This window comes from Manis pentadactyla, chromosome 14 (assembly GCF_030020395.1).
Source record: "Manis pentadactyla isolate mManPen7 chromosome 14, mManPen7.hap1, whole genome shotgun sequence".
Lineage (NCBI taxonomy): Eukaryota > Metazoa > Chordata > Mammalia > Pholidota > Manidae > Manis > Manis pentadactyla.
This window is the reverse complement of record NC_080032.1, coordinates 22,111,654-22,138,341: the sequence shown is the minus strand read 5'-3', so window position 1 is coordinate 22,138,341 and position 26,688 is coordinate 22,111,654. Positions and strand designations below refer to the sequence as shown.

Genomic DNA, 26,688 nt, shown 5'->3' with positions numbered 1-26,688 from the left:
ATATCCCTTACTGCTCTCCTAGGGCTGTTTAATAGCTCTAGATGAATTTGGAGGCTCTGGTTGTTTTTCTCCCTGCCTAGAAGCTGTGGTAGGCAATGCAGAGCTATGGAAGGACATTTTCTTTTGTTTCAGCTTTGATGCTGGGGATTTCGCATATCATTATGTTTGTGGCTAAGGACCTGCCATTATCTTCCTTGGTTTCTTGCACAGTTTATGAAGTTCCTAAAGGATCCTGCTCTGATTCTGCTTTCAGGATAGGCTGTTCCAAGCCACCCTCTGCTTCCTCTGGGGTGGGGAGAGGGTGTCTTTTCTACTGTTAATTTAAAAATACTCATCTTAAGGTGTGGGTCTTTGAGAATCAGGAATCAACCTGGAAGCTGCTTCAGTTTTTGTATATTTGCATGTGTGGGTTTTGGGTTAAGAGTTAAGAACATGAAAAATACGCTTTTCACAAAAGTATTTAATATTTTAGTACTTTAGTTCCCCAATTCACGGCTGGTTGTTTGCTGAAAAAGTCTGAGTTTCCTGGTTTACCATCTTTCATTAAGCACCACCCATAATAATAATATTTCCCCAGCTATCTCTGTTTAGGAGGTAAACACTGAACTGCTTAATTCATTATTGCTGAGCCTGAGACAGTAACAGATGCCTTTGGAATATAAGCCCTCACATTTAATAAGGCACAGGCTCACAATGCACTTGGAATATGGTGGGGAGAGACGGCTGAAATTTATTTTGTGAATAAAGCAGTAAGCCACTAAGCAAACCTAATATGTTTTAGCCCAGACAGAAAGACACGATCATTCAGTATTTATGTAGCAACCCATTCCTCAGTGGGACTGCAAGTTTCTACCATTAAAATTGCCGGAATTCTTCAGAGACCCACTGCATTAAGTCATTTAAAAATATCACAGACTTAAAACAATCTGAATTATTGGATTTTCTCGCTGCTCCTCAGTAAGCATGTTTGCTATGGCAATTTCCTGCTCGGTCAAAGGTACAGCCTACGTCAGTCAAAAACAGAAAAGTTTCCATGCAGAATTTTATTCGGAAGCCCAGGAGACCCTAACAGCTGAAACAAAGTCAGAAGTAAATCTTTTTTTCTTTTGGCATAATTATAGATTCACAGAAATGTTGCAAGGAAAATACAAAGAATTTTTGTGTACACTTCACCTAGAGTCTTCAAATGTTAATATTTTGCAACATTTGCTATATTATTATCTCAATATAGATATAGATAAATAAATGCATATTATTTTTGAACCATTTGAGAGTTAGTTGCAGACATGATGTATGTTCCTTTGCCCCTAAATACTTAAGTGTGTTCTCTAAAAACAAGGGTATTTTGTTATATAGCCACAATACAGTGATCAAAACCAGGAAATTTACATTGATACAATTCCATGATCTAATTTATTGACTTTAAGTTTGCCACTGGCACCAATTAATGCACTTTGTAGTCAAAGAAAATCCCAGATTGTACATTTTAATCACTTGTCAAGTCTCTTTTGCTTTCTTTAATCTGGAATACTTCTTCAGTCTTCCAGTGTATTTCATGTGACATTGACATTTTTATAGAGAACAGGCTATTTATTTTGTAGAATTTGCCCTCCATTTGGGTTTGTCTGATATTTCTTCACAATTAGATTCAGATTATGCATTTTTGGAAGGAATGCCACAGAAGTGATGTTGTATCCTTCTCGGTACGTCATATCAAGAGGTACACGATGTCAGTTTGTTCCATGACTGCAAAGTCAGACATAAATTTAAAATAATCTTTCATCAAAACCTTGGTTTATTAAAAATTGCTTTGAAGGGTTTCACACTCACTCCAGACTTCCTATTACAGGTCTTTAAAAAACAGACTCAAAGACCAGGAAGCTGTAAGCTTTACAGATGCTCAGGAGAAAATGTAGCATTTAAAAAATTGCAATGCAATAGTTATGAAATTTTCCTAAATTCATTTTGCAGAATGAGAGCTGTAATTTAAACGTGAAGTTATCGAGAGCTGAGATAAACCACACATCGCGAGCAATTTAGTCTGGCAAGGAAACAGGCCACTCGGAATTGCTAACTAGGCTTAATTCATTATATCTTGGTGAACGCTGTACTTTTTGGTCTTACAAGTCTTTCAAATTGTGCATTAATATATTTACCCAGACCTCATGGAAAGTGTATGGGGATGGTAACAGAAATACTGTATCCTTGTTTAAATCACATTACATTTTTTAAACAGCTCAAGTAATTACTCAGAAAGATCACACCTTCTTCTGAAGCATTTATGAAACAATTACTTACATTACATTAAAAACTTTAATTGCCTTGAAGCACGTGCTCCGAGACACAAATATTGGAAAATCATCAAAAATATCTATCACTATTCTCTCTCCTTTACAACTCTTCTAAACTTTATCTTTTTTTATAACCCTCTGTATTGATCTATTGTCCCAGACCAAGAGTGATGTCAGAAGTCCTAGCTGGGTCATAAAAAGTGAATATAATTTCCATTTGTCATCTATAAAAGCAAATCTTTTGACCAGAGGAAAAGGGGGGGAAATGCCCTTTTGAGGGAGTGGGGAGGAACATGGGTGTGGGATTTGGCAGAGTGACATGCCAGAGAGGGAGAGTGACCCCAGGGTCGGTGATGGGGAGTGGATGAGGGGGTAAGTGGGTTGGTGATGGAGGGAGTTGGGGTCTGAGTTCCTCCTGAGGGGTGGGATATTGGGAGAGCACTGGGGACCTCTGACTTGCCCAGAGGCAAAAACAGACAGGAAAATGTAAAAGAAGAAACCTAGTCAGCCTCATTGCTCAGGGTCTGAGAAATTGCAAATGACTGAAACCTCCCTCTATCCAGGCCAAGGAGACAATCATAATGAAGAACCTCCTTACTGCAGAGGACCTGGGGTCCCCAGCCAGGCTAAGGAACCCCGACTACTAATAATGATGGTAATAATAGCAGAAACGTCTATAGCTGTTAAGGATCCAGAGCCCTAACAGCAGGGCTAGGGTCCCCTCAACAGTAAAAGTTAACTCATTTAACACAAGTAACAATAAAAGCCAACTCACTTGAGGGGGGAAAAGAGATTTGACTGAGAACTCCAATAATCATCACACTAAAAGGGTTCCCACTCTAACGTGAGGAGTCCTTATAATTGGGCTAAAGACTCCCCTCAAGTAATAGCAGAAATCCCTGTTGCAAAGGACCTAAGGGCCCTTCTGCCCCGCAAAGAACCCTGAGCTCTAGCTAAGGCGCCGCGCCCCAATAATAATCCTAACAATATAATGGCGTGGAAACTACGCAGGCAGCGGTGACACTTCCCAAGACTCAATGGCGCCCCCGGGCGGCTCCCACCCGCCCGCTGGCCTGCTCCCACACGCCTGCCGGCCCCCGAGTCTACGCAGCTCTAGCTGCTGGCTGTTACCCTCGGATCCGAAGCTTAGCTTGCGGACGAGCGGCAGCAGCCTGAGGCGCGTGTTGTGTGTCCTCCTGAAAAAAAAAAATGCATTGCAAACTATTAACTTTTTTTTTTTAAGTAGGTAATGCAGGGGTGGGGGTGGACAGGTGCGAGGAGCGGGTAGGCGCCCCACGCATCGGCCTACCGCAGCTCCCCCTCCCAAACTTCCTTCTGCATTGATCAGCATGTTACGTCAGTATTGATAAGTTTGCAAAAAGCCAAAGTCAAGTGCAATCGCGCGGCACACCGACCCCGGACTTGAGGGGGGAGATGCAGCGAGCGCTCCGCGGGCCCGGGAGCTGGCTGCAGGCAGGGCAGCGGCGGCGCCGGCGCCTCTCGGAGAGGCTGCCTCCCCCCTACCCCTCCCCTTCCACCCCATCCCTGGCCGCCTCCCCCGGGCGGGCGCCGAGCTCCCCGCCCGGCGCGCTCCTCCCGCGCCCTCCGGGGGTCGGGGGGGCGCACGGCTCCCGGGCCCGGAGGCGACGGCGGCGGCGGTGCGGCGGCGCCGAGGGGCAGCGGGTGGCAGGAGGCCCGGGGGCGCCCGAGGGGCCCCGGGCAGCGGCGCGCAGGGCCCGGGCGGCGGGCGGCGGCCCCGGGGCTGGGGGGAGTCCAGCCCGGATATTGAGTGCAGCCATTGAGAAAAGCCAAACTCTTGTGTGTGTGCGTCTCGAATAGCCCCCAAGATGGCCGCCAATGTGGGATCGATGTTTCAATATTGGAAGCGATTTGATCTACGGCGACTCCAGGTTAGTGCGGGCAGCGCCGGCCGCGCGGCTGTGGGGAGCCCTCGGGCGCGCCCTGGGCGCATCGGGAAGGTCCCCGGGAGGGTGGGCGGACGCCCCGGGGAGGCGGGCGGCGTCTGCTGGGGCTCGCCGGGGCTCGGCTGCCCGCTGCCCATCGATAGGTATTAGGAATTGATCTCGTCGCTGCTCTTTGTTCGGTTCAATCATCGATTGGCCGCCGCGACCATGGAGAAGCGCTAGTGAGCCCTCGGCCCGGGGAGCGAGCCAGCGGGAGAGCGACCGAGCGAGGCGCGGGGAAGGCAGGGGCTGAGCTCCCGGACAGGGGGCTGCCGGCGGGACCCCCGGCAGCCCCCTTCGCACCGCACTTTGAGCGCCTCCCAACTTCGCGGCGCCTGGGGAGGCCGCGGAGCGCGCCGCGTGCCTGTCCGCGCCCGGCTGGGGCTCGACGAGGGAGGAGGGAGCTGGCGGGCAGGGAGGAGGAGGAGGAGGAGGGAGGAGGAGGCAGCCGAGGTTGGCGAGGAGGCGGCTCCGCGCCCCGCCGCCCGCCGGCACCTTCGCCGCCGCCGCCGCCAGCCTGGCTGCGCTGCCCGGACGCGCCGCCAACCCGGGGGCCGCTGCTGCCGCCCCAGCCGCCGCAGCCACCATCGTCGGACTGGCCGCCTGTGCCGGCAGACCTCTCCTCGGGCCGGGTTCTCGGGGTTCGTCTTTGCTTCTCTATTTTTATCGCCTTCAACCCTCTTTTCGAGTCTAAATGGGGATGGGCGGTGGAGATGGGCCCGGGGGGCGCGCAAGTTTGCGCTCCTGTTTCGGGGACTGTGGAGAGCCGGGAAGAGCGCAGAGCAGGTGACTCACGGCTGTCGGGCCCATGGGAACTTTTAAATGGGAGATTCCCTCGCTGTCTTCTGCCTTCCTTTCCTCCCTGCCGCTTCCCGCTTTTCTCTCCAGCCTCTCCGTTTCTTCCGTCTGCTCTTTCCCTCTCCTTATCTAGTGCGATTCCCTCCCAAACTCCAGTACTTTAGCCCCACTCCACCTTCCTCTGGGAGTGTGTCTCCCCAAGATTTGGGGGTGCTCTCTCTGCTGACCTCCTAAGAGGCGGGGCAGGGGTGGAATCTCAGCGTTCACTGGAGGTACAGATGTATCCTCTGTGCTTTCTCTGGTGCCCCAGGTTGCTCCTGACCAGCCCTCCAAATCCTGGAGTCTCTCAAAGTCTCGACAGGCGCGGTGGGAACAAGGGGCGGGTAAGTGGTGCTGATAACCAGGCGATTAGAGCATCCTCCCTTGGCCTTGACATTCGTGGAGGAAGTGAGAGCATCAGTCTAGAGATAAAAAGGAACCCACTTAAAAAAAAATCCGCCTGCAGATCTCCTTAAGTTTCTTCTGATAAGTGGTTCCAGTACCCCCTTCCTCCTGGATGCTTTCCAGCCCTCCTCCTTCTTAACTCCCCTCTCTGCTCACCCCCTCCCCAAAGCCATTGAGCTGGAGAGAAAATCGGGGCACTCAGGCATGCAGTTAATAACTGCAAGTGCCTTGCAATTCCAGGTCCTCACTGGAGTTGGGGCTACAGTTTGGTGGCCAGCTGAGGCGGGCAGGGCTGTGAGCTGTGCTTGCCCATTTAAATGATGCTAAAGTGGCCTTTCTGGAATAGTGGGGGTTGGGGAAGAGACAGAGAGTTGGGCAGCCACATTGGGCTTGGCACGAAGGCCAATGGTAATCGTATTCCCTGCTAATGTTTGTAAATGAGACCTGGGCACGGCTGGGGGACAGCGTCTTTATTTATGATTGATGTTCTGTAACATAGGGAATGACAAGAACGTGGCAGACAAGAGGAGAGGAACCAGAAGGGCTGGCAGAAGCCCTTTGCAGGGTCCTATTGTTATTCTGGGCTGGAGAAAATTTCTGAGGCGAGATTTACAGCGCTGGTATTTGCTCCCGGTTGGCCAGAATGTCAGTTAACACAGTTTTCATTAGATAACTCGTTTTCAATCTGGGGAGCTTGGGCTGCAGTGGGGAGGGTGGGGGAGAGCTGGGGCTAGGTGCTCAGGGATGGGGGTGGCTCCCGGAGGCTGAAAGCTGAGCTAGGGGAGTGGGTATGAACCTCACTTTTTTCCTTCTCCAGCTCAGACTCTTCTGTGGAGCTGTTGAGGTCACCCAAATCTTGATTCCAGTTGGACTCCCATTGATCTGGGAACCCTTTGTTAGGGTTTTGGAAGATGCCGAGGTGGAAAAGCAAATTTGAACTGGAAAGGTGGGGGCAGTGGTGGAGAGTCTTGTTCAGGTGATGGGGAAATGGGGCCAAGACCTCTCCCCTTGCAGAGTGTATGCACAGGGCAGGGGGGTGCGGTTCATTAAGACAATGGCTGGTGTGTCTGGCACAAAAGGAGAGAGCTCTCATGGAAGGGGGTAAGCTCATTTACATGGATATTAAGTGTGGGGGGGTGTCCCTTGGGAGTTTGAAAGGCTGCACACTTCCAGAGAGGAGAGAAATAAACGTGGCAGCCATGGCTGCCTGCAAACATTTAGACCCTCACATTTGCCACTGTCCCCACCCTCATCCTGAAACGTTCAGATGTCCCCCTGCCCAGCAGCCTGCAGCTTCCCCACATACTCTCACCGATGGCATTTCTGCTGGAAGTGGATTATGAGCCTAAGTACTCTTGCCCAGGACCATCTCTTGTGTGTAATGCCAATGACTCCTCCACCACGTTTTTATTTTCATTTTTTCCCTTCCCACTCTCCTCTTATAGGGGATATAAGCAGGAAGGAAAACTTCTGCTGGTTTGTTCTGAGATCCAGGTAGGGCAGGTGGGCCCCCACCCCAGGCCCTGTGCAGGCTGAGAGTGCTGGGCCCCTCTGTCCTGTGGCCTAGCTGCCTGTGAGTGTGAGGAGGTGTGTGGCTTCAATTCTTGGTTGTTCAGGTTGAGCGGTTTCACGCAGCCTGGTTGCTGAGTGTTAAAGTGGCAAAGGCAGCCTATGTCCCCAGGCCAGACCATGCTGCTGACGCCACCCTGATCTTGGCAAGAAAGGTGACCTTGTACGAGCCCAGCATACAGCCCTCCGGAAGTATATATTCTTCAAATATAGAAGCAGTCCAGTTATTATTCCTTCCAGCGCCATGTCTGAGCACAGCAGGCTGTTTTCCTACTGTGGAAGTCAGTCAACGGTCTTAATGACTTGTGGGCCGGTGGTAAAGATGCCCTGACATGTGGTACCCCACTCTAGGACCCCTGAAACTGCTTGTCCCCATTCGTCTTTTTTCTTCTGTTGCTAGCAGTCCAGGAAACAAGAAGAAATAAAATTCCATCCCAAAGATAATGCTGGGCATATTTCATTTGGTTATAAGATTGCTTTATGGTGAACATTACTAATGCAGTATTTTTTTATGGCTTTTCTGTGTATAATCGTTGTAACTGGAGTCATACCTTTATGATTTTCTTTTTCTGCTTTACTTTGCCACTCTTTTTTATGACGCCCTGGGTCCCATCTCCCGTGCTGTCCTCTTAGTGTTGTTTTTTTTTCCTTCTGGGAGGGTTAATCAAGCCAACAAGAGTTGAGGGCATCCAATCAAAATGAGGCCATGCAGTCCAAATGCACATTGTGTTTCTTGGGAGGCAAGAGGTCCGCTGGAGGGACCACATAGTACGAGTTTTGGAGGAGGCGGCAAATTCTACTTGGGGTGTGAGCTTTGAAGGAGGAAAACTTTTGGGGTGAGAAAGGCTGGAATTTTGTAGGGAGTTTGGAGAAACTTTTGGGTAGGCTCAATTTCTTGGTGCTTGTGAGAGTGGGCTTGGTGGAATATTTTTCCCGGCTTAAAGTTTAGAAAAGTGCATGGATGTGATTAAAATATTATAACCTTATGATATTCTGAAGTGCATAAATTTTACATATCAGCCACAGAGAGTTTAGACATCCATTAGAGCCTCTGACAGCTTGACTTATCTAAATGTGCTATCATTTAACAATGTGTCAAAATTCTTCTTTCTATAGATGACAGCAGTAAATAAGCTATCAGCCCTGTTGGCGGAATCCTAACTTTGGTAACTCCGCCATGATAGAATGGCTGCCGAGGTGGGGAGCCTGAGCAGACTAGGCTTGGCGTGACCCAGGCCCGTGAGATGGGTTGGCACTAGGTGAGGGCTGCAGCAGGTCGGAGGGGAAGGACAAGAAGAAGTGGGGGTAGGGGGTGAGGGGAGATTTCTAGCAGCAGCTCTATGAATGAGACCAAACAATTGGCCAGCCCCTTGGACCCATACAAGTCCAACCAGTGGGTGACCCCATTCCATCTGCCTCTCCTATTCATGGGAACCCACATCCTGTGGGCTTTTTTGCAGGAAGACATAGGAACAGGTGCTGAGAATTTATTTAAAGAACCCAGCAGTCTTTTCTGGACATCCCAAAATTCTAGTTTCTCAACTTGACAGAAATTGCTTCCCAAGGATGGGCTTTCTCTTTGAGTGCCAGGAGGAAAAAGAACAACGTCTCCTGCTGGACCACTTTTGCTGTTGGAGGTCTCAAAGTTTCTTTTCTTAACAACTGGATTCACTGTAGAAAATTGGGGAACCACGGACAAGCCTAAAGAATTGAATAAGCCTCTTGGTGGGTTAGTTCAAGTGAGCATGGTTGACCAATGGGCACAGCTTTTCTGATGATGGAGGTGGTTTTTCTTTTTTCTCCTTCCTTCCTGACTTCTTTCTTTTCTTCTTCTTTTTAATTCTCCTGTTAAAAAGAGGATTCTATCTTCAAACTTGACATCCTGTCACGGTAACCTTTCTTCCAGCAGATGGAATTTCAAATGTGAGCACCTTGGCTGGTGCTAAATTTGGTCCTGGGTGATGGGTGGATGTGGCCATTGAGAAGCTGTGGTTTTCTCTGCTGCTTTCTAAAAGGACTGAATTTCCAGTGGCTTCTGGTTATCTAATTCAGAGGCCCAGCCTGGCAGAGGTTGAACATGGGAAGGGGACAGAGGTGGTGGCCTGCCTTTGTTCTGGCTTTGGAATGCAGCATCCAGTCTTATGTTTGATTTTCCTCTCCTGGGGGTGCTCTATTTATGGCAGTAGCTTATATTGCAGGTATCAGGGAAGATGGAAGTAGTTGGCAGAGGTGAAAGTCCCCAAAGTTCTTGTCTGTGAAGCCTCTGGTGCTCTTGGGTGAATCACCCAACATCCCAAGTCTTAACCCATCATATTGGGCTGGATATGCCCATCTGGGCTGTTCTACCAGGTTGTCATAAAGGTGAAGGATGCTGGCGTAATTTGTGTGCCAGTTAAATGTGTTGTTTTCTAATGAGCTTTGGGCCTGTCGTGGTGATGGGGGATATTGACATTTTAAGCAAATTCTTGAGACAGGAAATTATGTCTAGGATGCAGTTCTTGGTTTCTTAGCCTTGACGAGCACTTCACAAAAATGGTTTGTAGTGTTTTGTAGGATATGGAAATATATTGCTATCACAGGTTAGGATCCAAAGTCCTTTTCCTTGATTGCAAGGCTCCACATGATCTGCCCCTCTGTGATTTCTCTGGCATCATCTCTCCTGCTATGCACTCTGCCCCACTCACAATAGCTGTCTTTTTGTCCCTCAAACACAGAGAGCACATTCCTACCTCAGGCCCTTTGCATTTGCAGTTCCCTCTGCCTGGGACGCTTTTCCTGCAGATCTTTCCAAGGCTGGCTCCTTCCTTTCATTCAGTCTCAGCCCAAATATCAAGACCATTCAACCTGAAGAAGGCTAAAGAAGCTTCCACAACCCTTTTTCCCCTTTAGTATGCAAATGTGCTTCCACATCTCTAAGGACAGTGTTTCTCCCAGGTTTTCTCCTCATAACTATCAGGGTGTGGCATCTCTCTAAACACTCTAGGATTCATCAGGGTGGCAAACTTTTCTTGGTAGAGAGTCACATAATGATATGCTTTAGGCTTTGTGGGCCATATGGTCTCTGGTAAGTATTTCATTCTGCCACTGTAGCATGAAAATAACCATAGACAATAACAATGAATGGACATGGCTGTATTCCAATAAAGCTTTATTTAAAAAAACAGAGGGCTGGATTTTGCCTGAAGACCATAGTTTGCTGACCCTAGTCTACTGGTCTAAGTGGTAGCTGTCATACAGGCTGTGGCATGGCTGAATTTTTTCACTTTTCATTTAGGAGTATTACGGTGGATCAAACTGAGTTCCAGAAACTTGTTCTTTACCCTTGAGGGAAGTATGGGGAGCCAGGGTGGTGTCCCTCATCTCACTCTGTAATCTAGTAGCTGTGTGACTTTGGATAGGTCATTTAACTTCTCTGAGCCTTGCTTTCTTTGTCTTTAAATGGATCTAATAATAGTCCCCACCTTTTAGGTTGTCTTGAAGGTTAAAGCACTTGGAAAATGCTTAGCACAGTGTCTGGGCACACATTTCCTATTCTGTAAGTGCCTTACTTCTTATTGTTGTTGGTATTTTTAGAACATAAGAGAGGGGTGACAAAATCAAATAAACCAAATAAACAGCAGTTCTTGGAACTTGCTGGCCTTGCGGGCTGTTTCAGAGATTTTGGGCAAGTTTTCTCTTCTCTCTTACTCCATTGGGCCTTACTATATTAATATATTACTAATATATGTAATGTCTTATATTTTGGGAGCTCTGACCACAGAGGTTACAGACTGGAAGCTATGTCTGGCCCATGGATATGTCTGTCTAGATTAGTGCAGTTTTTAAAAACCCTTTAGTGTAAGTTGTCAGCATTTGAAACGTGGGATGAAATCTATGTCCTGTGAAATCCAGATGTTCAGTGTTCCTTATAAATCAACAGCTCTGCCCATAGGGAGTGGAGACTTGGGAAGGGCATGCCAAGCAGAGGGAACAGCCAGTGCAAAGGCCCTGGGTTGAGGGTCTGCAGTGGGTCAGGCCAGCTGTAGGAGACACAAGGAAGGGAGCTGTTGAGTCTATGGACTGCCTTTCTCCAAGTGCCTAGTATCAGAAGAGGCTGCATTTCCAGAACAAATCAAGTGTTCTTGACCAGCTCCATGAAGATACATGATTAGGAGGGCAGAGAGCCTGCTGTCTCTGCTTCTCCTCAGTAGCTCAGTCACCCCCTCACTGCCCCCACCTCCAGCCTCTGCCATCCTTCAGTTCGGCCAAATGAAACAGCAATTCCAGGATACGCATTTGTCATTAAAAAGAAAGAAAGAAAGAAAAAAAAAATCAATCCTTTGGCCTCTTTGGCCTGAGCTGGTCGTCTGCCTGAGATGCTGGGAGCCGAGCAGTGCTTAAGACTCTACGAGCCGCCGTCGCTCAAACTGGATGGGGTAAATGGCTCCCCGGGAACCATTACAGTCGATTGACCTGTCCAGCCCACTATTTGGAGCGTGGGTGCTGTGGACAGGGAGACCACAAGGGTCACCAGGGCGGCGCAGTCGGGCAGATTTCCCTGTTCTCTGAGGCCACTCTGCAGAGGGTCCTACTTGGAGTGCCTGTCATCTGATATGAGTGCTTATGGGTCCAGGTATCTGGTGGGGTGTGGTGTGAGCTGCAGAATCACTCCCGATCTCTTCAGTGTGGACTCTGGAGCCAAGTGTGTAGGTTTCAAGTCCCAGTTCTGGCACTTACCAGCTGTGTGGTCTCAGGCAAGTTATTTAACCTTCCCGAGCCTCAGTTTTCTCATATGGGCTAATAGTCGGATCACCTCCTTAAAAATTGTTTTGAGAATTGAGTTATTGCATGTGACACATTGAGATCTGTGCCCATCACACAGACATGCAATATAATGTTAATAATAATTACTGTTGTTCTTCATTCCAGAAATGTACATTCACCACTCATAGTATAATTAATAATTATAACTAATAATTATGTAAATAATAATAAATAGCATAAACATTATAAGAAATAATTATATACAGGAGATGTCATGGTCAACAAGGAAACCAAGGTGCCAGCTCTCACTGAGCCACAGACAATAGGGAAGGTGGACGCCTGGGATAGGTGTGTAGGCACCTGCTGGGATTAGACTGTGAGATTTTGAGAGTCTTCCTGAAAGAAGTGACCCTTCAGTTGACATCTCAATAAAGAGAAGGCTAGGGAAAAGCATCCCAGTGGAGGGAATAGCCTGTACGAAGACCCTAAGATAGCTGGAAGAATGGTGTGTTCAAGGGAAGTGAGGGAAGGCACTGAGGCTGGGTTGCAGATTTTGAGCAGACTATTGGACCCACCCCCATCCTCCCTCTTATTGTCTGTCAACTGGGGGGTAAGGGTAGAGGATAAAATAAGACACTGCTGAACATGTGTGTGGCTTCTAGTGAATGCTGTTTCAATGGACATTTTGTAAACTGTCATATACTATAAAGGCCTTGGGTATTGCTTTTATATTTTTAACAAGATATTCAGCCCAATTCTGGATCTGTTACAAAGTGCTCTCCTTGCCCCCAATTTCCTGTTTCTGTCTTATGATTATGCACAAGGCAGCCAGGATTCAAATCCCAAAAATGGAGCCTCTGTTCCTTCCTTGTGTGTCCTTGGGCAAATTATTACACCTTTCTGAGACTTGGTTTTCTCATCTGTAAGATGGCCACAGTAATGGTACCGCCAGTGGAGGCAATGAGAATGCACCTTTCAGATCTCCGACTTACAGGGAGGGTGATGTGCTGGTGGCCCCAGATGCTGCTCTTAGAGATCCAGCCCCATCTAGGAACTGAGTGTAGGTCCAAAGCAGACCTGTCCCTGGAGCACACAGGACTCCTCTGCTGGCCCTGAACTCTTCAGCATTCTAGGACACTTCCACCAACCTACCTGCCTTCCTACTTCCCTCCCTCCCTCCCCTTCTCTCCCTCCCTCCCTCCTACCCTCCTTCACACTGGCTCTCTCCCACAGGTACTGGCATTAACCTGAAAAATCTCTCTGCCTTTTAATCCTGCCTTTGTGTCTGCTTCTCAGAGGACCACACTCCCCTACAGGAAAAATACAGTGAGATTTGGATGTCTACCTAAGGCACCCAGGACATAGGAGGTGCTCAGTCGAGGTACCTGCTCTGTCTTGCTGGGAGCCTGAGGGAGCTGTCAGTCTCAGCCTACCTCTTCCTAGTTCCCTGTTTATTGTCCTTGTTCCACAGGTCCGGTGCTATTAGGTCTCCCCTTTTCTTTGTCATCCCTCCACTATCTCTCCGTCTCATCAGCTGCCAGTACCCCCCTCTTTATTCAAGCCATTCTGGTTCTTGAACTCCTCACTGTTCCTTGAACACACCTAGCACAGTTCATCCTCAGGGCCTTTGCACTTGCTGTTCCCTCTATTGGGTCAGTGCTTTCCCAGACACCTTCATAGTTCTCTCTCAGTCCATTCAGTCATCTGCTTAAATATCACCCATCCAGAGAGTTTCTTCCGAACCTCTCTTTCCCCCCTCCTTACTCCCATCTGCTTTACTTGATGTGATGATGAGTATTTATTCATTCATTTGCTCACCATCTGCCTCCCTCCTTGGGGAGGGCAAGGACATACATTCTCCGTAAATATTTGAGCGATGGCGTGGATGAATGCACAGGAAGGTTGAGGTGGGGACAGCTGCCTTGACTCCACCTTGGGTGGTGGCCCTGGGGGACCCAGCTCCTCCCAGACTGCCAGTTCCTTCACCCGTCACTGGCTCTTGATAGTTGCTCACTCCATGACTGGGAATTGGGCACTAGCCTCAGACCCACAGCGAAGGAGGGTTTTATCTTTAGCTCTGTCGGTCTTGCTTTAGAAACTGGTGACTCCAATTCTGGACTGAGAGGCAGCTCCCATCCTAATTAATAAATCTATTAATTAGTTGCCGACAGACTATGGACCGTTAGTGGTGGTTTGGTGGCCTCAGTCACAGACAGTTCAAATTAGGTCCCTGAAGCCCATGGGATGGCTGTTGTGGGGAACACAGGACAGCTAGTTTATGTTTGGACTGAGGTGACATTCTCCCAATGCCTGGTTCACGGGCCCAACTGATCAGCCCATCAAGAGGAGACCAAGGTCTCTGGACAGTCACCCCAGAGTTGAGAAGATTTCCTTCTCATCATCCCCTGGGACCTCTAGTTTATAATTATGTGGGAGGCCAGGATCAAAGTCTTCCATTTCCTTTGGCTGAGGGACACCATCCAGGCCTCTGTTTTTCTGTCTAAAATGGAGCTTCCCTGGGTTGTCAAGACAGGTCTTTAATTCATTCACTTAATGAATGTTATGCAGCATCTGCTATGAGTTCAGGTGCAACATGAGGTGTTGGGGGTACAGCAGTGAACAAAACAGATCAAGTCCTTGCCTCCAGAAAGCATCTATTTTATAATCATTTGAAGATAGAAGTACTTTTTTTCAAGGGTCTGAGAAATAAAGAGCCAGAACCCAATAGAGACACTTAACCTATAGTTGGCCATGCTGTAAGCCTTTCTCAAATGGTGACTGTTTCTAATCACTATCTTTATTAACAACAATAATAATAATTACTGTTATTTTTATTGAGGACATTAATAATAATGTGAGAGCATTTCCTGTTTGAATTTCAGTTGCCCTGGGAGTAGTACCTGACATGATTTGAGTATGGTCTTGGAGCAGTCATATGTCACTTCATGCCCTGGCCTTGTTCCTCCTAATTGGGAGGCCATGGGTTACTCACTAGACTTCTCTAGGCCTCAGTTTCCTCATCTGTAAAATGGGAATTAAATATAGCCTCATCCGTGTAGAGACATTTTGAGGGTATGATGGGTAAAGCATGGAAGGCCCTTAGCACAGCCAGGAACTTGGTCATTCCCAGGAAACAAGAATGGCTATTACTTCTTTTATTATTGTCATTGTCGTTGTTTGTCATTTACCTCCTGGGCCTCACTGGCCAGCAGCCAGGTGGATTGGCTCCTTGTGAAAAAGCACTGGACAGGAGGTTGTCCTCTTCTAATGTTACTTGGCTGGCCTTAGTGAGGCCAGACTTTTTCAGGCTTTGAAGGGTCAGAAGGAAGTTTTCTGCTCAGGAAGGTGGGAAGGTCTTTAACAAACATGGCTGTTGAACCTTTGTTGGGTGCTAGACCAAGTTTAGAGCCCTTAACAAATACTGCCTTGCTTAGTTTTCACAGCAGCCCTAGGAAGGCAAAACTACTAGTATCCCATTTTACAGCTGAGCAGACTGAGGCACAGAGGGTTAAACCCAAGGCCACATGGCTGGTAATCAGTAGAGCCTGTACTCCAACCCAGGACTCAGGTCTGTCGGCCACCCATGCTCTGCTCTTGATCCCCAGAGTTGACCCCTCTATTCTGTTCCCCCCAAGGGTTTCCCCATCTGTAGTCACTGTGCTTGCATTTTTCCCTTTTTTATTTTTTAAAACCTTAAAACACCTTGCCACTGTTGACTCATGGAAATGAATCTGGGCCCACAAGCCTGAGAGGCGTAGGGTGGGGTTGGGGTTGGGGTTTATTAATAACACTTCTTAGATTCCTATCTCCTGGTCTGGAAAACGAGTGACACCCAGCCATCCATCCCCAGCCCACCTTCCAGAGTCCGGAGCCTTGTGGCGCGCCCTGTCATCGGGCCTGCGTTCCGCAAAGTAGAACTCTTGGCCCAGGCTGATAATAAGCAGGTATTGATCGCTGCCTTGGTCATTATCAAGATTTATTTAGTCAATATGGCCTCCCCGGTCAATAAATCGTGTCGTTGATAAAGAAGGAAGAGTAAGACTTGTAGGCTTTCTTAAAAAAGTTTTTTAGATTTTTTTTTTTTTTTTAACAACTAAGTCCAGCCCTCTATTCTGTGGCTGGATCAGCCGCAGTCTGCATTTCCTATTTGGATCCATAAGCTCTTTCTTTTCCGGGTGGAACTTTCTCCTATTGCTGTGGTTGCTGGGAGCAAAATTCAGGACCATGCCTGGGTCTCGAATGGACCCTGGGGACTCCAATGTCTCCTAACTTTTCTCTCCTCCCCCATCTGGGGCTGGAAGTCTGCTCCCTGGCTGTTCTCTCATTTCATCCTTACAGCATCCTTTTTGGGTGGTCACTAGTGTCACCCCATTTAAACTGAGGAAACTGAGGCCCAGAGGGGGTCCAGTGACTTGTCCTAGGTCATATATACTTGAATCCAGTCTGGCCAGTCTTTGTGCTAAACCTGACATGTAATCAGCAGGTAGCAAATATTTGTCAAGCATGTGCTGTGGGCCCAGCACAGTACTGGGCATAGAAGGGCAAGATAGACAAATACATGTGTAATTACAGAGATGGAAAGAAATGACCAGATGCTGAAATCAAGGTGGAGGCAGCTATTTTGAGGGTAGTTACAGAGGGCCACGCTGACTAGGTGGCACTTAGGCTAAAACCTGAATGATGAGGAGCCAGTCAGGCAAAGCTCAGGTGGAAGAGACTTCACAGCTACAGTAGGAACATCCTGTGCAAAGGCCCTGAGGTGGGAATCTGCTTGTCACATCTATGAATTGAAGGAAGGCCAGCGTGGCTGGGACAGGGGACAAGGTCAGAGGGTGGGAGGCCCTTGTGGACCATGGTAGGAGGTTGGACCAGTTGGAATATATTCTCAGGTTAGCAGGAAGACATTAAAGGTTTGAAGCAGAAGACAAACAGGATCCAGTGTATGTTTGGGTCCCACTGGTTTCAGCCTGAAACAGAATACTGAAGGAAGGGAGGGGACATTTGGAAAACAGGTAAAAGAGAGCTTCTGTGATTCTCTGCCCAGACAGGTGGGCAGCTTTGGGTGCTGGGAAGGCTTTGGGCGCACAGGTGCTTTGAGGCCTGGCACCATTCTGTGGTGGAGGGGAGGTTGCCATGCGGATATGCCTGATGCCCCCAGTGGGGTAGAAGCTCTGCTTCCTTGGGAAGGGGCTGCTGCTTTCCCTGTGCAAGTGGCCAGCTGGTGTGGGTTTCGGAGGCCTCTGGTGGCAGGTACACAATAGGCAAAGAATGTTGTGTCATTCCTCAGAAATAGAGCTGGTACAAGGAAGGTGGGGCTTGAGTTTTGCTCTGAGAATGGCTCTTTGCGATCTGGCCTTGTGGGTGTGGTTTCTAGCATCTTCCCAAGTGTTGCTTATTAGGCAGGACTAAAAAGATGGGGTGACCAAGGTGGTATGGATTATCAGAACCCAGGCCACATGAGGGTGCTCTGGTCTCAGGAGGTCATGATCTGGCCTCCACATATGGGGATGTTGTGTGTCAGAAGGGTCAGAAGTCTACCTGATAATAGGGGATATGGGCTGGGGCATAGAGTAAAGAGGACCTTTCTCACCCTTCAGTGTTGTTCAGTGTGTGCACACCCAGGCACTAGAAGTCTAGCAGGGGCTGGTGATTACTTCTCTCCCATCCATCTAACACCTTTCATCTGTTCATTCATAAGCCTGCTCACTTACCCATTTTTACTTACCCATTCAGCAATTCATCCAACTGTCTACTTTCATATTCCTACTGACCTCACCTATCCATCTATTCATCCATCCATCCATATATCACATTATCCATCCATCTGTCCATCTACAGCCACAGTCCATCTGTCTATCCATTCATCTGTTTAGCCACCCAGCAACCCATCATACCCCATCACGTCTCCCCTGGACTTTCCCAGTTTGCTTCCCTGTACTCCCTCTGGCCTCCTCCATTCTTTTTGACACACTGCAGCTAGTGAGATTATTAAAAACCTATTAAGAGCCATTTCTAATGGCTCCCTACTGCCTTTGAGGGGAAGGCCCAAGCGTGACCTTCCAGGCTCAGCTCTGGTTCACAGCGCTGCACGTCTGCTATTTTCTTGGAGATCTCCTGTCTAGGTGTTATATCCACTGTTGAAAGTGAGATACTGAAGTCTCTGTTATTGTCAGCTTATCTATTTCTCCCTTCATTTCTTAATAGGTTTTTAATAATCTCACTACCTGTGGTATATCAAAAAGAATGGAGGAGGCCAGAGGGAGTTACAGGGAAGTAAACTGGGAAACGAAAGTCCAGGGGAGAAGTTTTTGCTTCATGTATTTTGGTGCTCTGTTATTAAGTACATATGTTCTTAATTGTTGTATCTTCCTGAAGGATTGACCCTTTTCTCATTATAAAATGTCCCTCTTTATCTCTAGTATGTTTTTTTGTTTTGTTTTAAAGTCTTTTTGTCTGATATCTGTATAGCCATTCCCACTTTGTTATGGTTGCTGTTTGCATGATCCATCTTTTCTGTCCTTTTATTTTCAATCTGTTTGTGTCTTTGAGTTTAAAGCATGTCTCCTATAGACAGCATATAGTTGGATCTTACATATTTTTATCCCATCTGAAAATCTTTGCCTTTTGATTGGATTGTTTAACCACTCACATTTAATATTATTATTGATATAGTTGGATTTATATCTGCCATTTTGCCTTTTGATTTCTGTGTATCATGTGGCTTTTTGTTTCTCTGTTCCTCCTTTACTGCCTTCTTTTGCACTGAGTGAATATTTTCTAAGGTAGCATTTTGATTTCATAAATTATTTTTAACTATGTTTTTGAGGGTTTTTTTTTTTAATGGTCACTCTGGAGTTTACCATGTACATCTTAACTTATTGGGATCAGCTTCAGATTTATACTAGCTTAATTCTAGTATGCCTTTTCTTAACCTTAATCTTGAGTCCCATTCCCTGTGCCTTTCATATTTGAGACACACGCCTTCCTTCATTTTCCTTTGCACCACAGCCCCTGTGTATGACCTGCTCCCTCTGCTTAGAATATTCTTCTCACGTGTGCTCCCCGCCCCCTATCAACTCCTCGTCAATCCTGGGAGCTTGCTTCATGTCATTTCTGCAGGACAACTTTCCTGGTACCCCTTGAGGTAGTGGACCACACCTCTACTGTACTTACCACAGCAGGTATCAGATAGCTCTGTGGATTGTTGATTGTGCTTGCCTCCTTCTGTGAACTCTAAGCACTGTGTGAGGGCACACAGCAGCTTGTCTCCAGAACCTGGTGGCAAAAGGCAGAGTACATAGTAGGTCCTTGAAAAGTATCAATTTAATAAACAAGGATGAACTTGAATGTCATGCAACTGTATTTATGTGTGTATGGCTGCATCTCTGTGTGTGCGTATCTTGGAGTATGTTTGTGGGTCTTTGCACATTTTTGTGTGCGTCTGTGCCCTTATATTTGTATCTTAGTGTATTCCATATATGTGTCTGAGTATGTTTTGTTTTCCTCAGTATCTTTGGGAGCATGCCTGTGTGTGCCTGTGTGTGCACCTTAGTGTTTATGTGTATCTGTGTGTGTGCACTCATGCTCCCAGGCAGCAGCTCCTTTCAACATCACCTAGCCATGCAATTTTTTTTTTACTAGTTCGGTGTATCATTTAATGATTTTTCCCCAGAGCTGAGCACAGGCCCCCAAGTATTGATCTCAGTGCAGTGGAGGTGACTTGGGGTAATGTGGGGCCAACTGGCCGGCACTGCCTCCTCAGAATTGGCTGCTGCGCCTCCCATGTTTCTCCCTGTCCCAACTTGATTCCTTAGAGGAAAAAACCCCAGGTTGGATGCAGGGGCAGAGTGGGACTTCTGCCAGATGGATTGGCTCCCCTCTCATTGCTGTGTGATCCAGCCAGGGGACTCCTCCATTTCATGCTTCAGTTTCCTTGTCTATGAAATGGGGGTGCAGTAAGAGTCACCCCATAGGGCTGTAGTGTGGATGAAATGTGTTAATCCATGGTGAAGGGCTGAGCCTGAAGTCTGGCACATAACAGGTGCCTCCATAAATGTTACTCTGTTGCCTGCTGTTATGTTTGCTCCCTGTTACCTCTCACCTCAGCAGTGGGAGAGGTGATTTTAGGCTGTAGCATGGAGGCAAATGACTAAGGAACTCTCTTCAAGGGGTCCCTTTCTAAATGGCTTCTCTGGGTCAATCCAAGGGCTGCACATCTGATCCAGTGAGAGCAACGTGCTAACCCACAGATACCCAGAGAAGTTCAGAGGCTTCCCACAGACATGCAGTATTTCTCCAGGAGAGATGGGATTTTGCCCTAGGACTTTATGGCTTCTAGAAATCTACCAGCTGCTTCCATAGTCTCTTGTCTTATTCCCCGCACCCCGCATCATCCCTGTCCACAAACTGCCGTCCTCCTCACACTTTCCAGCCTTTGCATTTGCTGTTCCGTCTGCCTGGACACTTGTTCTTTCCCCTGTTCTTTGCTGGCTCGACTCTCGTTCCCTGACTCTGTGTTGAGTTGGGCACCATCCTGTATATCCTGCATCCCTGACCCGGGCTGCTTTCCAGGCTGCCACTGATTCCCTGGTTCCTTGTTGGTCTCCCCCATCTGATGGTGAGCTCATTACTCTATATCAAAGCTGCAGGAATTTTTGTGGCACTTGGTGAATGCTAAATGCTTGGTGCCCTTATCAGAGGTCACATTTTAAAAATTCAGATTCCTGGATTTTCTTCAGCAGAAGAGCTGGTATACCTGGGCCTGCATTTCACACAGGGCAATAGCCAGCTGACTGGCTACCAGAGATGTGAGTGGAGGGTGGATTCCCATTTTGCACTCCCCCCCCCCCACTGAGCCCACTTGTCCGATTGATGCTCCCTGTGTGGCCCCCACAGGCAAGTGAGTCAGCGTCCTTGCTCTGGGACTGACTATGCTGACTTTCTGACCTGTGTGGAGGTGATTCTGCCTTCTCTGGTCTCAGTGTAGCCATTCCAGAAAGTGGGCAGAATTTACATGACCATTCAGGGTTGAGTGGGGCTTTGAGGTTTATATTTTTTTATTATATTTATTTTTAATTTAACAAGCACTTGACAGTGGTGGCTGTGTACCAGGTACCACTCTTAAGTGCTTCCTAAATCCCATCATTTAAATGTTTTAATTCCTATAACAACTCTATGATGTAGATGCTAATAATATCCTCATTTTGCAGAGGAGGGAGCTAAGGCCCGAAGAGGTTAAGTGACTAGCCCACATTCACTCAGCAGAGTCAAGCAGTCTGACTCCAGAGCTGTGTGCATAGGCCGTCCAGCCTGTTGTTGCTTCTGTGAATACCCCAAGCAGAGACGATGTGTAGTTGGGGAGGGGGCACTGTATCGCAGGTTTGCCTTGTGCAGGTCTTATAGCATGGGGTTTTCCTCGCAGTGGACAGTGCGGCTGGCAGGAGTGGGCACTGACAAGCAGCTGGGCTGTCAGAGTCTCAGCGGCCAAGGTCACAACTGGTAACTGTAGCAGATCCGCAGGAAGGAGGCAGGACTGTTTCCTGCCCCTCACATCCTGGGGTAGCTGGACCCTGGGCCCCTCCGGCAGCAGCCTGGGAGCCTCTTTGAGCCAGCACCGTCCCTCCGAGGGCATCCTCCTCAGCCTCCGTGAGCAAGGGGCTTGGTCCCACAGCCCATGGCCTACTTTGTGAAATTCATCTCCAGAAAAAAATTACTCTCCAAGCTGAACAGAGCATTTTGACATGTGGTGGTTGAGGCCCTCTGAGGCCCTTTGCCTCCCCAGAGTGGGGAGCAGAGAAACCCAGGCTCAGCTCCTGCTCCCCACTTGGCTGCCAGGGTGGGGCACTCCAGCCCAGGCCACTTTCCCCAAACCCCAGGCCCCAGAGCTGGTCCAGTTGCCTCAGTGCCTGTTACCTCGTACCCTGCTCGGGATGGCCCCTTTAGTGGGTTGGGACTGGCAGGTGAGAGGGCTGGGGCTGCAGTGTAATTTGTTTCTCTGGGAGGTATTGATGAGCTGCCCTAATTAAGCACCTTGCTAATGAGAATCAAACCACTTTGCTAGCAGTCTGGTAGATCTGAGCCTGGCTGTGCCGTAACCAGCCACGGGTCCTGAGCAGACCCCTCAGCTGCATGGGGGTCCCATGGAGTTTCCGGTGCTCTCTCCCCTTCACACTAGACCAGTGGTTTGCTCTGTCCTTCCTGCCCCTGTACACAGCCTGCACTTGGAGACCTCAGAGGCTATCGAGAGCTCACTGAAGAGGCATAAGGTGGAGGCTAATTACGGCTCTCTTTGGGAGAAGTTCTTGTCCCTGGTGTTCAGGTCATTGACCTGTTTTTCATTCTGGGTCTCTTCAATGGGTCTGTGAGGAAAGGGAGGTATTGGGGATGAGGACAGTTCTTATAAGGGGTGTGTGTGTGTGAACGTGTCATTTATTGCTGTGTAACAAACCACCCCAAAACTCAATGGGGTAAACAGTTGTTTATACTCACAGAATAAGTGAGTCAGGAATTAAGGTGGAGCCGCACTGAATGGGCTTATCTCCACTCCCTGGTATCTGGGGCTTCAGCTGGGAAGATTCAGAGTCTGGAATAACTCAACAAGTCAATGTCCAGCCAATGATGCAGGCTGTGGGCCAGGACCTCAGCCACCAGCCAGAACACTAATGTGTGGCCTCTCCGTGTGGTCTCTCTTTATGGGCTACGTTGGGCTTCCTCATAGCGTGGCAGCTGGGTTTCAAGGGCAAGTGTCCCAAAAGAACAGGGCAGGAGTGAAGGTGTTTTCATGATCTAGCCTTGGAAATCACGTAGCATCACTTCATCCTCTCTCCTGGGCAAGGAGGTTACAAAGGACTGCCCAGCTGCCAAGGCAGAGGTTGTGGACCCCACCCACTGGATGGAAGGAATGTCAAGGTCACAGTGCAAGAAGAGCACGTATGATGAGATAGATCGTGGTGGCCATCTTCGGGAAAAATGATCCACCACAGTAAGGGTGGTGGTGGTGATTCAGGGCCAAGAGAGACAGGAGGATGTATGAAGAGAGTGGGTGTGACAGAGATGGCTGCGTGAGACGTATGGGTATGACAGGAAGTAGCCATGAAGGAGCAGGTGTAATAGGAAGTTACTGAATGGGAAAATAGGTGTGAAAGGAGGTTGTGTGAGAGGAGGGGGGTGTGACTAATATGGCTGCGTGGGGGCAGTGGGCATGACAGGAAGTAGCCCTCCAGGGAGATCTGAGCTGACCAGAGTCTGCCTTGGTAGGAGTGGGTAGCAACATCCTTCCTCGCCTTCAGGCTGCTCCCTTGAAGGCCTTGGGGTGACCGGGCCAAGTCCAGCACGGAGCCCCCAGGCCTCAGGCAGGCTGGGCCAGCACCCTCCCCTCCTCAGCCCGCCCTGTCTTGCTCCTTGCCCCAGCCTCTGCCGTTCTTCCTCTCTTCCTGTGGGCTCCCAGGCTCCCCTCTCCCACCACCAGCCTCTCCTTCCAGAGAGAGTGACTCCCACCTCAACAGCCTGGAAGCGCTCCAACTACCCGTACTTTTCTTCAAATAAAAGCAGCTAATTAACATTATTCTTTAATTATTGCCTTTATCAACAAGGGGTCTGATTTGTACCAGCAGGATAGTTGCTTTCCCTTAAAACTACCCAAGTGAATGCTTCAGTTCCTGGTGCTTTTGAAATGAATTTGATGTCATCTGCCCAGAGTCACTTAATGGGAACGCCTGGGTAATGACTGAACGCGCTAACTCCGTTAGCGGCCCTGGAAGCATGTAATTTGGCCCCTCAGGCAACAGCACTTTTGAAATCTCTGGATAGTTTTGAACTCTCTGTTCTTAATTAAATATGCAATTTTTCACGGTAACCAGGTTAATTCTTTTGTGTTGTGTTGTAATACTGTTAGGAATTTTCATAGTTCTTATTAAACATTATTCAGGCATTGTGAATTCCATAATTAAAAAAAATGAAAAGAACAAAGCTTGATTCACTCCTTTCTTTTCCCTGGCTAATTTATCAAATGAATTTTGCAAATTTTTCTTTCTGTCCCCAGACAGTGTGGCAAGTGTTTTAAAGGGGAAGGATTTAATTGCCCTGTAGGGATTGGCTGGTTATGAAGGATTTGGCTGTTTGATTAGTAAACCCAGTTGGGAATGGTCTAATGCTCCATGATCTTAAAAATTGTCTGATTGTACCCTCTCCAAGGAGGCTTCTCTTTTCGTTATGTAGAGCATCAACTTCACACAAGTGTGGTTATTAGGTAGTATGGAAGGAGAGAGAAAAAGATCTGACTTTATTATAAATTGGAGATCTTGGGAGATTTTATCCCCCCATTTCCCTGGCTGGGGAAGAAGGGAGAACACAGGAAAGAGACAGACAGACAGAGACAGAGCAATTCTCAAATCGCAGGTACAAGAGAAGGTGGAGGGAGGGTGGCTGAGAGGGTGGGGCCTGAGGGAATTTTTACAGCATCCTTGCAGGTAATGGCACCTGCCACACTGGCCAGCTGGAGAGGTGGCTCATAAGCTGAGGAGACCCCTCCTTGCAGGGCTTCTGGGGAAGGAGGGTTAATTTTCCATTTCAAGAATTTGGTAGGATCCTTGAAAAAATGTGCAGACCCCCTCTGAATATGGTGGGTGCTAGATGGAGAGTTCTGTGTCCCTCAAATGTCCTGATAAGGCCAAGGACCCCCTGTGGAGGAGGTGCTAGGCAGAAATAGCTTTGCCCTTCCATGAGGGAGTAGGACCATACGCAGATCCCTGGACCTTTGTGTTTCCAGAGAGGGCCCCTTTTGTCTCAGTTTTCCCCATCTGCAAAATGGAACAACTTACTTCCAACTTCTTCTTTCCTGGGTTCTCCCAGTTTTGGCTTTCTGTGTCCCATAGGTGGAGAGGTGGGAGATGACGTTAGGAGAGGGTGGCAGGGGCCATATCACACTGGACCTTGAGGGCTGTGGCATGGAGCTGGGGTTTTTGTTTTTCAGGGCAAAGCTCCTTAGATATTGGAAGAAGGGAAGGATGACTTGGAAGGGATGTTACCAAAAAGAAGATGGTCAGGGGCCACAGGCCTGGCAGGGGACAAGGAAGAGGGGGCCTTGGTGCCAGAAGGTGGACTCTACCAAGCATCCCCTCCCTCCCCTACCTGCTGCCTACCCAGCTTTAGCATCCTCAGCCCTTAGCTCTGAGAAACTCCCTGCGCTGGGGTCTCCCCTAAACTGGTGTGATAGCTGGAGTTGAGGGTAGAGGACGTGGCTCACACCTTCATGGGTGCTCAAAGGGCAGCAGTGGGTTCATTAGGCAGATGGTTTGGGTGTTCATGAGAAGCCAGAAACCTGGGTTTTATGAATATTCTTTCAAGATATGAGTGTAGAGAAGAAACTAAAAATAGTTAAATGCTGGGCACACAGATCAAACCCAATCATATAATCAGATTGGACCTCTGACCCCTGGGTCTCCACATCGGTCCCAGTGCTTAAGGGGGCTCTAAACTGGTGAAAAGAATCATCTCAATGGCAATTATTTATTGACTGCTTTCCTAGCACCAGGTACTGTGCTGAGCCCCAACAGGTATGAATTCATTCAATCCTCACAATCTGAGGAGGCAGGTGGAGTCTTATCTCCATTCTCAGATGGCAAAACTAAGGGCTGGAGAGGTGGTGCCTGGGATGTGAACCCTGGGCCTCCATTCCAGCTCACACAGTCTTTTTGGCAGGTCATAGGACTCTGTGTAGAAGGGTCCCCGGGAAGCCATGCCAGGGAGGTGGCAGTGACTTATGTTATGTCACATGGCAGTGCCTTTACTTGATTCTGAGGTTAAAACCAAGAGTCATGGACCCTAAGCTCCACCGTGAGTGGTCTTTGAAAAATAATGAAATCAAGTCACAAACCCTTCTGCCCCACTTAAAAACTTCAGTGGCTCTCTCTTGCTTATAGGATGGGGTTGCTTTACAAGGCCTGATGTGATCACCTCCTCCCACTTTCATCCACCTCCACCATTTCATCTCTTAACTAGGCTTCCTTGCCCCCAAATCCTGCAGCCAGACTTAAAGTGTTATCTGGTCCACAAACATCTAAGACTTTCTTACCTCCCAGCCCTTTGCCTCTGCTATGCCCCCTACCTGGGACTCACTTGTCATCACTCTGCAAACTCCTCTTATCCTTCACATCTCTAATTTGGGAAGCTTTCCTGAACCTCCAGCTGGATTAGGGGTCTCCCTCCGTAATTACATCACCATTCATTGGGATCACTTGTCTTTTTATTTTCAGACCAGTAGGGCAGCATTTTTGTGTCCTGTTGACTCTTGTCATAAGCACAGAGCTTGACACACATTAGACGCCCAATAAATATCTGTTAATGGTGCCGTATTTCTGCCGCTACGAGAAAATTTCAGGAGCGGGGATCTCCTAAACTTTCTGGACCACAGCAGGAAGCAGGATTCAGTTTGTACTGAAAGGAGCAAATTGTACTTTCCCCAAGCCCAGCTCACTGCTCTGGAAGGCTCTGTTGGAGCCAGTGGCCTCCATGAAGTTAGAACAAGACAAGGACACTTCTCCAAGGGCCAGTGAAAGAGTGAGGCTGCCACAACCACCCTCAGAAGCAGAGAGGGGGGAGGCTTGACTCCTTCTCCCCCTTTCTCCCTAATATCAGCTTAATCCTCTGGATGGCCAGGAGCCAGTGATAAATATGAAGGAAATTGACATAGTTATCTTTCCTCAGGAAGAACATGAGGCCTTAGAAAGAAATCGAGCAGTGACACCTGCCACTATTTGGCCTTGATACTTTGGAGCCTCCCACGTGTTCTGCTGCCCCCTTCCCACGGTGGCTTCCAGAAGTTTCCCACTGTGGCTGTGTCGAGGCCAGGCTCTGGTTGGTGACAGACTTGGCAAGCCGCA

At 48.2% G+C, this 26,688-nt stretch overlaps 1 protein-coding gene across 9 annotated transcripts in view; it reads left to right on the top strand.

Annotated features, from left to right (window-relative positions):
• The first annotated feature begins 1,126 nt into the window (after positions 1–1,126).
• The window catches only part of CUX2 (cut like homeobox 2), a 246,301-nt gene continuing 220,739 nt past the window's right edge, over positions 1,127–26,688 (top strand). For 4 of the 9 annotated variants that reach the window (XM_057491241.1, XM_057491239.1, XM_057491240.1 and 1 more), the window contains exons 1-2: positions 1,127–4,201; positions 5,364–5,436. In XM_057491241.1, the coding sequence (XP_057347224.1) occupies positions 4,149–4,201; positions 5,364–5,436 (126 nt within the window). In that variant the 5' untranslated portion in view covers positions 1,127–4,148. Of the gene's footprint in view, positions 4,897–5,363; positions 5,437–26,688 lie in introns of all 9 variants that reach the window. The other 5 variants (XM_036929339.2, XM_036929335.2, XM_057491242.1 and 2 more) reach the window with 4 other exon arrangements.